Raw genomic sequence first — 12,081 nt, 5'->3', positions numbered from 1 at the left:
GCTCTACATAATTTGCGTTCGCAGTGGAAGCTGAACACACTGGAAACAAGAGTTCTGTCGAATATCGTTTGGCTATAGGTCATTTCATTAAATAGTGACCTGCGTTACGGACGGGTCTTTTAATCTGGTTCACATTTTCAAAGTCAATAATATGTTGAATGCAGTGAAACAAGAATCCTTTTGATTATTCCAGATTATATGAATAATTGACAGTGGATTTGAGCAGCCATAATAAACGCAACGTTAAAATTAATTAACTCACTACTACATATAAAATGGGGAAAATCGATCAAAAACTAAATTTCTATTCGAGGTTGTAGTGCTCCACGGTTGTCTATTATTTAACGCACAGTTAAAACGGTGAGAAATTACCGTTTTTAGTAGTTACAGTTAAGAATGTTTCACTTGGTTCGATATATAAGTTGAAAATAAATCAGTGTGCAATTTGATAAAGTGACCATTGCTAGGATTTTTGTCGACAAGTTAGTACAAGTTTCCCAGTGGGGTTTCGGCTTAGCGTCGCGAAGGAAGGAAAATTCATTTGTTGGTGCATGCAGAGCGTCTGAAAAAATGGGGCTAGATGCAGTTGATGTCGGGCATTTGCGAGTGATAAATGACTTCTTAGACGGAATTTATAAATCCCGTCAAGAGAATTCAGCATAAGATCAATTACTGAAATTAAGGGTTTGATGCGTAACCGACAACAGCGGAACGGTCATATCGCAAGCATCAGCCCGGACGTGACGCATTAAGAATTAACAGGATAGAATTAAGTAGCAGTTTCATTAATCATGTGCAGGAAGCTAAAGCTCAGCATATCCAGACCCATTATCAGTTTAGTACAGGCCACTCCTGTCCAGAATCTATCGACCGTCTTTATCGCGGGTCATCTCTGTAATGGACTGACCGTCAACTGTCGTTTTACAGGTGATATGGTGGTAGGCAGCGGTAAATACGACGTCAAGGTGCACATGCTGTCTACCTTCGAGAGTCGGATGACGGTCACTGTAAGGAAATTACAGAAGGACGACGCCGGCACGTACAGATGCATCGCTAAGAACTCCCTTGGAGAAGTGGAAAGCAGCATTCGCCTCTACGGTAAGCATGATATGATCAATTAGAATGCTGGTATCAGCAGTGGCGGCTCGTCAGGCTTAAGCCGAATGAGGCCAAAAATTTTGACCTTCTCATTTGTATATCAAAAACAAAAAAATCCATATACCGCATATAAAGACAAAAAAACAATAATAAATTTAAACTAAACGCGTAATTTGAATTGGTAAATTTATCAGTGATGCCTTCGTAAAATTTTGAGTTTATAGAAACTCACTAAGCAATTTTTTTCATTTGAAAATAAGTTTTTCTTGGCGCTTAGAGTTCCTTAAATAAGTTTTAGTTCTTTTTAAAGCCGAACATTTTTTGAATTTCTTCAAGTATATCTTTAAAATCTCAACGAATTAAATTCAACATTTTGACAGGGTTTGAACTCAAAAACTGAGAATCCCTGTATGTATATTATCGATGACTCACAAATCAAACATTTTAAAAAACCTACTCTTAAGTTCTGTTAATAATAAACTAGACAATTTATTTGATATTCTGAAAACCGGGTTGAATCGACGAAAGATAAAAACTTTAGTTTTTCAAAGTTTTAAAATCTACAACAGTTTCATTTGATGAGTGACTACGTTTTATAGGCAAGCGAGTTAAATTTTAGAACTAGTAATATTTTCTGTTCGTAAAGATCCAATGCGATTTTTTATGCCGTTAATACAGGTGATTTCGAAATGTGTGCAACAAAAAAGTAGGGAATAGCTCAAAATAAGAGTTATTGCACGTTGGAAGGTTCACGTTCCCAAATTATTTGTGAATAAATATAAATTGACGCCACTGGTTTTCATGGATCAGTTGGTTGCCGTCGTGTGTTCGGTTAACGTCGTTGACAATGTGAATTTTTCCAACTCAGAACCGTAATAGAACGGACTGAATACTGCAAGCTTAAAAACAAATCAGCACTCGCCGACTTGGAGCTGATGTGGTGGTGTTCCATCATGCAAGTACCACGTGCAAACTCGTTCACCTAGAGGCGCTTCCACATCTAGCTTCTTCCAAAATATTGTTTAAAAACTCGAGGCACTGTGGATATATGCCTTGTTCTTTTATGATGATGTGGGGCTCTTATTCGACGCGTTCCAAAATTTGTTCTTCGGTGTGCAGTATTCTTTCGGTTCTACAACAGCCACGAAGTCCCGAAAATTTCCATGGTCTGCTGATGTTGCTGTTTCACAGTCTTGCCAATTCTTGCTTACCAAGAAGTATTGTAACGTCTACGTCGTACGCACGCGCACATCTCCTTAAGTGAAGTCCTCCAAACCTGATCGCACTTAGGTCGTTTTTGCATTAAGAAATCGGTTTCTAAGTCACACAGTTAAAAAAGAAAAATTAGTTGCGTCGTCTGACGAGCCGTCACTGCGTTTGAGAAGCTTAAATTGACAACGTGTAATTTAAATAACGTCCCTTTAGTTACTGTTGTAGATCTTCTTGTAACATTAGTTTAGGGTGGCTTTTTGTGATTTCGCACACACTGCGAATGTGAGATTTTGTAACTTAATTAATAGGGGTTTACAGTCATGTGTTACTTGTTTCTAACAGGCCAGTCCGACTATAGATGCTAACTATTTATAAAACACTCTAACCAGGGAAATTTCATTAGGACCTGAAACTCGACTGATTCATTATCCCCTAAAATGATAGTCACCGATACACCTTTCACGATTTACAAAATTACGTGACACCTAATTAGCCAAAAGAGATCAAGAATATTATTGAATCAAAAATAATAATAATAATAATGTAAAGTTTGCTTGCGAAATCGTTTCGCCTTCGCGGAAACAAAATAGCCCGAGTTTTCGCCGCGTTTTTTCCAGCTCTTGGAAATAAAGGCCATAACATAACCATTGTGAGGGGCTAAAATGTGAATTATAATTGTAGTCAATGAAAAAGTGTGCGCGTCAACCCTGCTTACCGCACCATATGTCCACCGTGCACTAGGCGACGTTTCAAATTATATATTGGATATTGATAATTGTTGAGCGCGTTAATCTGCGCCCTAGCTAGATAATCCTTAAATTAACTCAACTGATTTGTGCAGATTAACCGCCACACTATTATAACCCTACAGCGGCAAAAAGGGTGATATAGAATAAGCCACTTGCCACAGATTTATTAGATTCTAACCTACACTAAATCCGACTTTTTAAGACTACAATAAATCGTTAAGATAACTTTCAATATAAAAGTGTTCACTAAAATACTATGTAGCGCTAATCCATAACGCAAACGAATCGTGAAATAACGCACGCGTTTCTAGCAAAGAATAATGTACCGAGTTACTGCTTACACGATAAGACTTGAAGTTCAGAATAAAATTGAAGTCATTTTAAATAAGAAATCGTAAGTTATTAGGTTTCAGTAACAAACTTTCCGTTTTTGAAGTAGTTCGATATTGCGATATTTTAATCAAGGAACATTTAAGCATCTTGCACAAGAATAGCAGAACGCAGATCTGCTGAAGAGAAGTATGTTTTTGTAGCTGACGTCACAAAACATCTAACCAAAGTGGGTTAGGCTAAAGCCGTGTAAAGTACTCAAATTCAATTTACAAGTATAACTTTGTTTATTTGGCTTTGTTTGTAATTAGAAAATGGCTGTGAAACGATCTTCAATTTTACATGCATTCTGGTATTTCGAATTCAAGAAAATTCAATAACGAAGTTGGTGTAAGGGTTTGCCAAACATAACCTGAGAAGTTTAGTCGTATCATTAAATATGAACGGTCGGATTATCGATATATTCTTGAAATGAGCGAGAATTTTTTTTGGTTGCCTATTCACATTATTATTCATGAATTCAGTATGTACATGCTTTAATGATCTTTATTTTCAAATGTGATTATGCGGAAGTACGTTTTGCTGTTAGATTGATGTGTTTTAAGCAGAATGATATCATTTGTGGTAGGATGTGATTGATGAATGAGTGTACAGTTCGCACGTAGAAAACTGGTTGCGTTCTGTGTACGACACTCATTAATGTGTCGATTGCTCTACTAATTAATCAGTTTTAAATATCTCCAGCGAAACTATACATGTAGTTCAAAATTGGTTAGTTTGTTTCTTTTTTGACTTTACAACTCGAATAACGTTTGTCCTATGTTTTTGAAACAAGTCCGCCTTACTACTTAGGCAACAACCCCGTATCGCGGACGATCGTAAAATTTCAATCAGATCGTTGCTTGCCATTGTCGATTCCACTTGATTTTGGTCCAGAGTAGTGTATTTTAAATATACTGTTCACTCATTCTGTTTCTCCGGCTCTCAATCCACGATTTTACCTACCTAGAAAATGTTTGTTTGCTTAGAGTGTAACGTGTGCGCGTTTTTGGATAACCAATTAAAATAGGAGCAGCGGTTTATTTACAGAAATTTTACAGTCAACTGTTATTGTCGTCCAACATTTGAAGATGAAGGTACACAAGTTAATTAAATTTAACTATTGTGGGAATTATGAATAAATTATAACTCAATTCTAATTAGTAAACTAGTCCACATATGCTAAAAAAGCGAGTCAAACTTTACCCACACATCGTGAAAGGTCGTGTCGTTATTTGTAGAAACAAGTCACACTTAAACGAATAGCAAGCAGTTGTGTTTGGACCACCTTGTTAGCCTGCAGTAAAAGGGGACGAAATCTGATTAATGGTACCATTTATGAGTTAAAATCACAGTTCGCTGAGTACGTAAAATGGAACACATGTTCTTGTAGTTCGTCTTACAGATATACCGACTCCGACGAAAGGATACCCTGTCTCGGTGGATCAGGACGACGACGAAGAGCAGTATGGGTCCGCGGAGCGTGAGGATGAATTCTCGAACAGCGTGTTGGAGCGCAGTCGAGACGGAGGGCACACAACCTCTGGCCCTCGGGGCCACCTGACCGGCGCCCACGAGAACTACGTCCCTGCCGACCCCGCACCGAGCCAGTCCTGCTCCTTGGTCCCCATGCTGTCGTCTCTTGTGCTGCTGCTCCTTAGGATATGACGGCCCGCTGTTCCCGACGCATTTTTGTAGTGACAATAACGTTTCATTCCTTGTTTCCCCGATTCTTGACCGTTTTTTATTTCAAAACCCGTTTCATGTGTGGTTTTGATTGTATAGTCTAATCGTGTATGGTAACTTAAAAGTAGCTGGCCAGCGGTATCAGCGGCCGAGGAGACCATACAGTATGTTGCCTTATAATGTATGTCAAATAACTTAGATTCATAAGATATAGGCAATCTAGTTACGAAATGTCATATAAATATGTTAAACCAGTTGTTTGCTGAGATGTATTAATTATGTGTTATTCTGGAATTTAAGTCATGCAAATAAATACGATAAGTCCTCGTATATTCCTTGATAAGTGGTTGTAATTTTATGCCAGTTTACACGTTCGCTCGAGTCCATCCATCTGTCTAGACTTACTGCAGCTATTTAGACAAATTGCTGCTAATTGAGAAAGCTCCATTGCGTAAAGCTCTAAATTCTATAATTTGCGCACTCCGACAAATGATCTCGCATATTTTCACCCGACTGTTAACAAAATTTCACGATCTCACACCAAACTTTATCGTTTCTTGGCTTAAAAATAAAACGATAGTGAGAGAAATCAAGCGGAAGGACACTCGAGGTAGCATAGTGGGACGGCTTGAATGGCATTCGACAACATCACACGTCACACTGATTAATGATTATTAGTGTCACTTGATACGCATTCATGAATAGGAGCTACCACTTGCTGTGATAACGTGATTACCAGCCTCTTCAAACGAAACCAGTGATAACACCATACAGCCTTCACAAGGTAAGTGCGTAGAATTCTTTCACCCATAAATCTAAAATGAAGCTTTAATATTATGAAACAGCTATTTGGTAAGCACTGCACTGTTCGTATTCATAATAAGTTGTTTTGCTGCGCACAAATAATCGCTTAAAGTTCCCGGAGCAGTTCCCTTTGGAGGTTAAGCAACGATCGTGTTGCTATATAAATATTTTCAATGTAGTAATACAATACCACGTGTAACTAAAACATGGCTCCTCTCGAGAAACTTCTTATTTATGAGTTTACTTAAACGCGTGATGTTTCTTACATTTAAAAAATATGATTCAATTCTCTAAACATTCCCCGTGCCTTTAATATTAAAGATGGAATTTAGAGATGGAAGCCGCGTTTTTTGTAAAATTGCATCAAATATTTATTATAATCGTGAATCAGGGTTGACAATTAAAGAAGACGGATTAATAAAGACACAATTAACCTAGCCAGACGTTCAAAAAATTGGTACATGAATTATAACTTAGCAAGCTGTGTGCGGTGTTTTATGCTCTAAATGATTAAAAGGTCCTGTAGCCCTCCTTGACACTCGGGATTTATCTTTTGTCTCTCTTAATTCTTTACACAACTGATAACATTGGGAATTGTATTTCGCGTTGTAACCTAACGGTGGACACTTGGGCATGTTATGAATTCCGCGATTCTACACTGAAACTTTAGAGAAAGCACACAAATATAAGTAGACAAACTGACACCAACAATAACTAAAAAATAAATAACTGTAATAATTTTTTAGATTTTGTTGTTTTACCGTTTGTTTTCAATTATTTTGTATATTTTTATTTCGTGATCGTAAGCTAAGGAAGCATTGTAATCGAGTCCACTGAACGACTGGCTACACTAGAGTACGCAAAAATGGGTCTCCCGTTCGTTTCCGTCTGTCTGTCTGTCTGCCGTCTGTCCGGATTTTTACTAAACAGATAATCTCCGAAACTACAGAACCGATTCTTGTTCAACTTTGTATGCGTATTAGGAATATCGTGTAGATGGTAAAACATTAACCAAAATTTGTCTAATCATCCCCACCAAAAATAGGATGATGTCATCACCAAAATTTGCATTAGTAGATATTATCTAAATTTTAGAAAATAAGATACTCCGACACATGCGGTTTGTAAATCTGTGTTGAGTTTTTATCTTGGACGTCCAGATTTTTGGAAAAAAGTCCAAATTGTATTGAATCTTGGAGGCCACTCGCGCTTTATTTTTGGAAAAATTCCACTATTGTTTTCAAAATTCAAAACAATTTGTACAGCTCTTTTTTGCAAAAATTTGTGTCTGCAGAATTAAAAAAAAATTTGGATCTTCTGGCCGTTTTTTAAGTTTCTTAAGGACCTTAAGAATTGTAAAAAATCTTGTAGGTGTTCTTTTTACTTCCCGAGCGTAAGCAAAGGAAGTATTGTAATCGAGTCCGACGGCCGACTCTCTACTTTTACATTTTCTCGCCGTCTGTCTGTCCGTTTGTCTGCCGTCCCGGATTTTTATTAGACAGATAATCTCTAAAAGTACTGAGCCGATTGTTGTCAAATTTTGTATTTATATTAGGAATATCACGTAGATGGTAAAACGCTAACCAAAATTTGTTTAATCATCCCCATCACTAATGCAATGACGTCACTTCAAAATTGTACATAGTAAATGGGTTTTAAAATGCATAAAATAACATAGTCCTACGCATGTAGTTTATGACTACGAATTGAGTTTTTACCCGAAACGTCCAGATTTTTGGAAAAAAAAAATCAATATTTTGAAACAAAATTTTGCAATTTAATTTGGAATCTGCAAAACCGAATGCTTTGAAATCGTGCAATTTTACAATTATGATAAACATGGTGAATTTTTAATCAAAATATAGTTACTTATCCCCTCCCAAAAATTGATGACGTCTGTTGAAAAGTTTGCCGAATAAATCCTATATAAAATGTATAAAATACGATGCGTCTGTACTTGTGATTTATCATTCCATTCATATTTTTTGGATTTGCATATACAGGGTGACTCAAAAAAAATAATTTTGGAGATGTTTTAAAATTATCAGAAGCATGGTAAATTTTTTATCAAAACGTATTTGCTCATCCTCCCTAAAAATTGATGACGTCAATGTGCAAAGTATGATGGGTCTAAGTCTATACTTGTGATTTATCATTGCGTTAATATTTTTTTGACTTGCTTATACAAGGTGTCTTAAAAAATTAATGACTGAGTCAATTTATTTAATTTTTCAAAAAAGCCGGATTTGTGGCACTGTATTTCGGAGGCGAGAGAAGTCCTGTCAAAATAACTTTCGACCAATTTTTTAATAGTTTAGTGTTTAGTTTTTAAATGATTTTTATAGAATCTTGGAGAAGGGCTGGTTTTTTTAACTTCAAGTCCCTAGTTTTTGTTTGTTGAAAGATTTTAAAATTCTTGGTGCAAATATTTGAATAAATTTTAAAACGCTTAGTGGCTTTCTCATTGAATTTAGACTTCTGTTTGTGGAGTGTTTTGTTTTTGAAAGGATATTCGGGTTCCTAGAACTTAAAAAAAATCTTGAGGCTCCTGCTTAGTTTTTGGAAAATTTTCAAAAAACATTGGGACAAAAGCGTACTGGTGTTTTTTTTGAAAACTTTTATATAATTTAGTACCTCAAGAGGTTTAACAATTCAAATTTTGCAAAAAGTCTTGGGGGTTAAAGTGTCTTTTTGTAGATTTAGAATTCTTAAAAATTTTCCAAAATAAGATACTTTGGGGCATGTGTTTTGTGAATCTGTGTTGAATTTTACCCTAGACATCCAAATTTTCGTAAAGAATCAAAACTATGTAACAACATTTTGCAATTTAACTTTGAAATTGCAAAACCGAATGCTCAAAAATCTTACAAACGTTTTAACGTTATCGTAAGCATGGTAAATAGTTTATCAGTTTTTTCGTTTTTGCCCCCCAAAAAGTGATAACGTCATTTTAAAATTTTGCCGAAAAAATGTTTCGTAAAATTTATAAAATTAAATCAGTTTTGGGTTTTTCCCTAGACATCCAGATTTTTTGAAAAAAAATCAAAATTTTATTTAAAATTTAATTTTGAAATTGAAAAACCGAGTGCTCTGAAATGAATCTGAAAACTTGTTAGGGTCATAGGAAGAATGATAAATAAATCGTTAATCAACATTTTCCGTAAAAATGATGAGGTCATCATATAATTCGGCCGATGTTTTTAAATTTATAATGATTTATGAATCCATGTTGAGTTTTATCCTTGGCAGTGCTTTGGGAAAAAAAGATCTAAATTTGATAACACTATTTTTCAAAACAACTTTGAAACTGCAAAACCGATTGCTGATGTGAAATCTTGCAAATATTTTAAGGCTAATTACAATTTTTCCACTCTCTGAGAATTTTCCTCCAAATTTATGAGTGTTTTTCGGAAACAACTGAATGTGTTTAATTAAAATCAGTCAAATTTCATTTTCTTTTAACCGCTGATGCTTGTAATCTGAACGTGCAGTATAAATATAAACAGTCGAAATTAAGCATGTACTGAGAAATTGAGAATATCGACATTTTTCCCGTTGGTTGTTTGCTTAAAATATATTTCATATTATTTTTACTTTTCAGAGGTTACAACAAAACGAAAACAGCAAAATCATTTTTTTTTATTATATGCAAAAGTTGAAGTTTTATGTTGAGAAAGGAATTTCAGAAACTTTCAAACTATTTTGAAGGATTGAACCTTAAAAATTTCAGGGCTAATTCACACTTGGGCCTAGGCCTTCGTTATGGCCCTCTGGTTTTTGGGCTATCCCTTTTAGCTTGTCGCGAAGTCCAAAATTTGAGTCAGAAATTTCAGGAATTGCAGGCTATCCGGGTGACAATTCCGTCTAAGCAAAGCGGCCTATACCAAGGCAAGGGTGTGGTTAACTTAATCAAGAGGGTGTTTGCATTATCGACCTATTGTATTATGTCAAACTGACAGCTGTCCCGGATCCTACTGCTTGTCGCATTTCCCACGTACCAGGTGAAGCTTACAAGTCCAACTTCCTAAACTCGAACAGGCCAAACCGTACCCTATATACGCGTAAACAATTTGATTTGTAATTAGATGGTATTTTGGCTTCCGTTTCCTCCTGGCTATTTATATCTAGTAGAAACTAGTTATTAAGCTTAATATTCAAGTATACAGTTTATAAGCCGCTTTACTTCCATGGAGATGTAACAGTAGTTTGCGAATAAATGTCACTTAACATTGACGACACTCCCATCCCCGTTGGGTTTTTACATTCTCAAGAAATGTTGCTGTTTTTAAAATACGGTTGTTATTAGAGCCAATTCATTTGTAAACTTTGCTTCTAACCCAGTTAACAAGTCGAGCAAGAAGCGTTGCCTTTACTGCTTCTAGTTTCGTTGTAAATATGAATTGAAAGCTCGACCCTTTTTCAGTCCGTTGTACAGAGTTCCCGAATTGCGTGAATTGTCGCGTCGGGGTTTGCATCAGCGATCGAAAGTAGCGAGAAAAACATCACATTTTGAAGAATCTGTAATTGGCCAGGAAGATGGAATGACAGGAGAACGGAACATGGACAATGAGCCTGGTTTGGGCGTGCATAATGCGGCGTATATCAAGATGACAATTCCCGCTTTTCAACTCGCCATATTTAATAGCGGCTCATTCATTGACGGAGAAAGTCCGTGACAATGCCGCGTGTCTCAATACATTAATCGTTAATCGGCAAACCTCGCTGGCTGCAGGGCCCCGAACAATAGCTCCGTGATCTATAAAGATGGGTCGTTCTTTACCAATTTCTCAGCTACATTTACTCTGAAATGTGTGCTGAATAGGACGTGTGACTGCGGCTAGCGGCCGTGCTGGCGGCTCTCCAGTATGATAACACCTGGGATCTGAACACTTTTCTGAATTCTCAACCAACCCCATAAATATATAAGATTCGGGCCAATTTACCCACTATTTTCTTTACTTTAAAACAATAAATTTTTATTTTCGCAACCGACATGCTCTTCAGACGTGCTTAAAGCAGATCTCACCTCCCGATGCGACACGAGCTAATTTTATTAAAAACCTATTTGATTTTCGGGCCTATTGTTCCTCCATGGAAAGCGTTCACATTCGAATGTCTCTTTTATTTTATTTCAACTAATTACAAAACATTTCTATTGGACATGCTTGTAAATGATCGTACAGATGGTAAATTGAACTACCATGTGGCGCACAGTCTAGCATTTATTAAAAAGTCAATTCAAATACGTTAAGATCAGTTGTGTTCTCCTTGGACTAAACAGACGTGCTAAAGCGACCTGCTTTTTCCATCCCACACGAACGTTAATTTTATTAAAACTTACTTCATCACAACGCACTACACGCAACTGCTTCCTGAATCTAACTCACTTTCTAAAACCTATTAGAAGTGCCCACTCAAGACAGCTTGCGATGAGCCGCGAGTTTAGAATATCGATCTTCGTATAAAAAAGGACGTTCTGCAGTAAGCACATCTTTAACTAGAACAAAAGTAAGTAAATTAATTTTTACTTCCCGAGCGTAAGCTTACTTTTATATTGCCTGGATGGGTTATGACCTCTCGAGTTTGAAAAAATGAGTCTCCGGTTTCCGTCTGTCTGTCAATCTGTTTGTCCGCCGTGCGTGTAGATTTTTAGTAGACAGATAATTCTCGAAACCACCGGACCGATTGTTGTCAAGATAATAATGATTTTGGCAAATGACATATTTTCCAAAAATTAGCTAGTAGTTGCTAAGATAAGACTGATTTTAACAAAAAAAGTTACGATTAGCGCTTTTTTTACTTTTTCACATCCTAGATTCTATAATTAGTTTAGATTCCCACTCAACAGAAGAACATAATTTGCCCCGCCCACCCACCCTGTCGTCTATGTACAGTAATTTTTAGTGTTTCGTCAAAATAGTTCTCTATAAAAATTTTGGGGATGAAAAAAGAAATTATTATTCATTTTTGTTCCATTATTCTATTATTAGTTTCCACTCCCACTCGACAGAAGAACATAATTAGCCCCGCCCACCCACCCTGTCTCCTTTTCAGTGACTGAAGGAAATGAATTATCTTATACTAAACAGAAACAAAATTAGTAGTTAGAATGAGAAATGGGTGGGTGGGCGGCGCTAGTACCTGCTAAGAAGGGACTGATTTT

General features: G+C 36.4%; 1 protein-coding gene across 4 annotated transcripts in view; it reads left to right on the top strand.

Annotated features, from left to right (window-relative positions):
- The window catches only part of LOC135141775 (lachesin-like), a 93,396-nt gene extending 87,952 nt beyond the window's left edge, over positions 1-5,444 (top strand). For 3 of the 4 annotated variants that reach the window (XM_064073205.1, XM_064073206.1, XM_064073203.1), the window contains exons 8-9: positions 928-1,098; positions 4,822-5,444. In XM_064073205.1, coding sequence (XP_063929275.1) covers positions 928-1,098; positions 4,822-5,096 — 446 coding nt within the window. In that variant the 3' untranslated portion in view covers positions 5,097-5,444. The remainder of the gene's footprint in view (positions 1-927; positions 1,099-4,821) is intronic. The other variant, XM_064073204.1, reaches the window with a different exon arrangement.
- The last annotated feature ends 6,637 nt before the right edge of the window (positions 5,445-12,081 follow it).

This window comes from Zophobas morio, unplaced genomic scaffold (genome assembly GCF_036711695.1).
Source record: "Zophobas morio isolate AGI-343-1 ecotype UQ-CSIRO unplaced genomic scaffold, CSIRO_AGI_Zmor_V1 ptg000044l, whole genome shotgun sequence".
Taxonomy (NCBI): domain Eukaryota; kingdom Metazoa; phylum Arthropoda; class Insecta; order Coleoptera; family Tenebrionidae; genus Zophobas; species Zophobas morio.
This window is presented reverse-complemented; position numbering and strand designations above follow the sequence as displayed.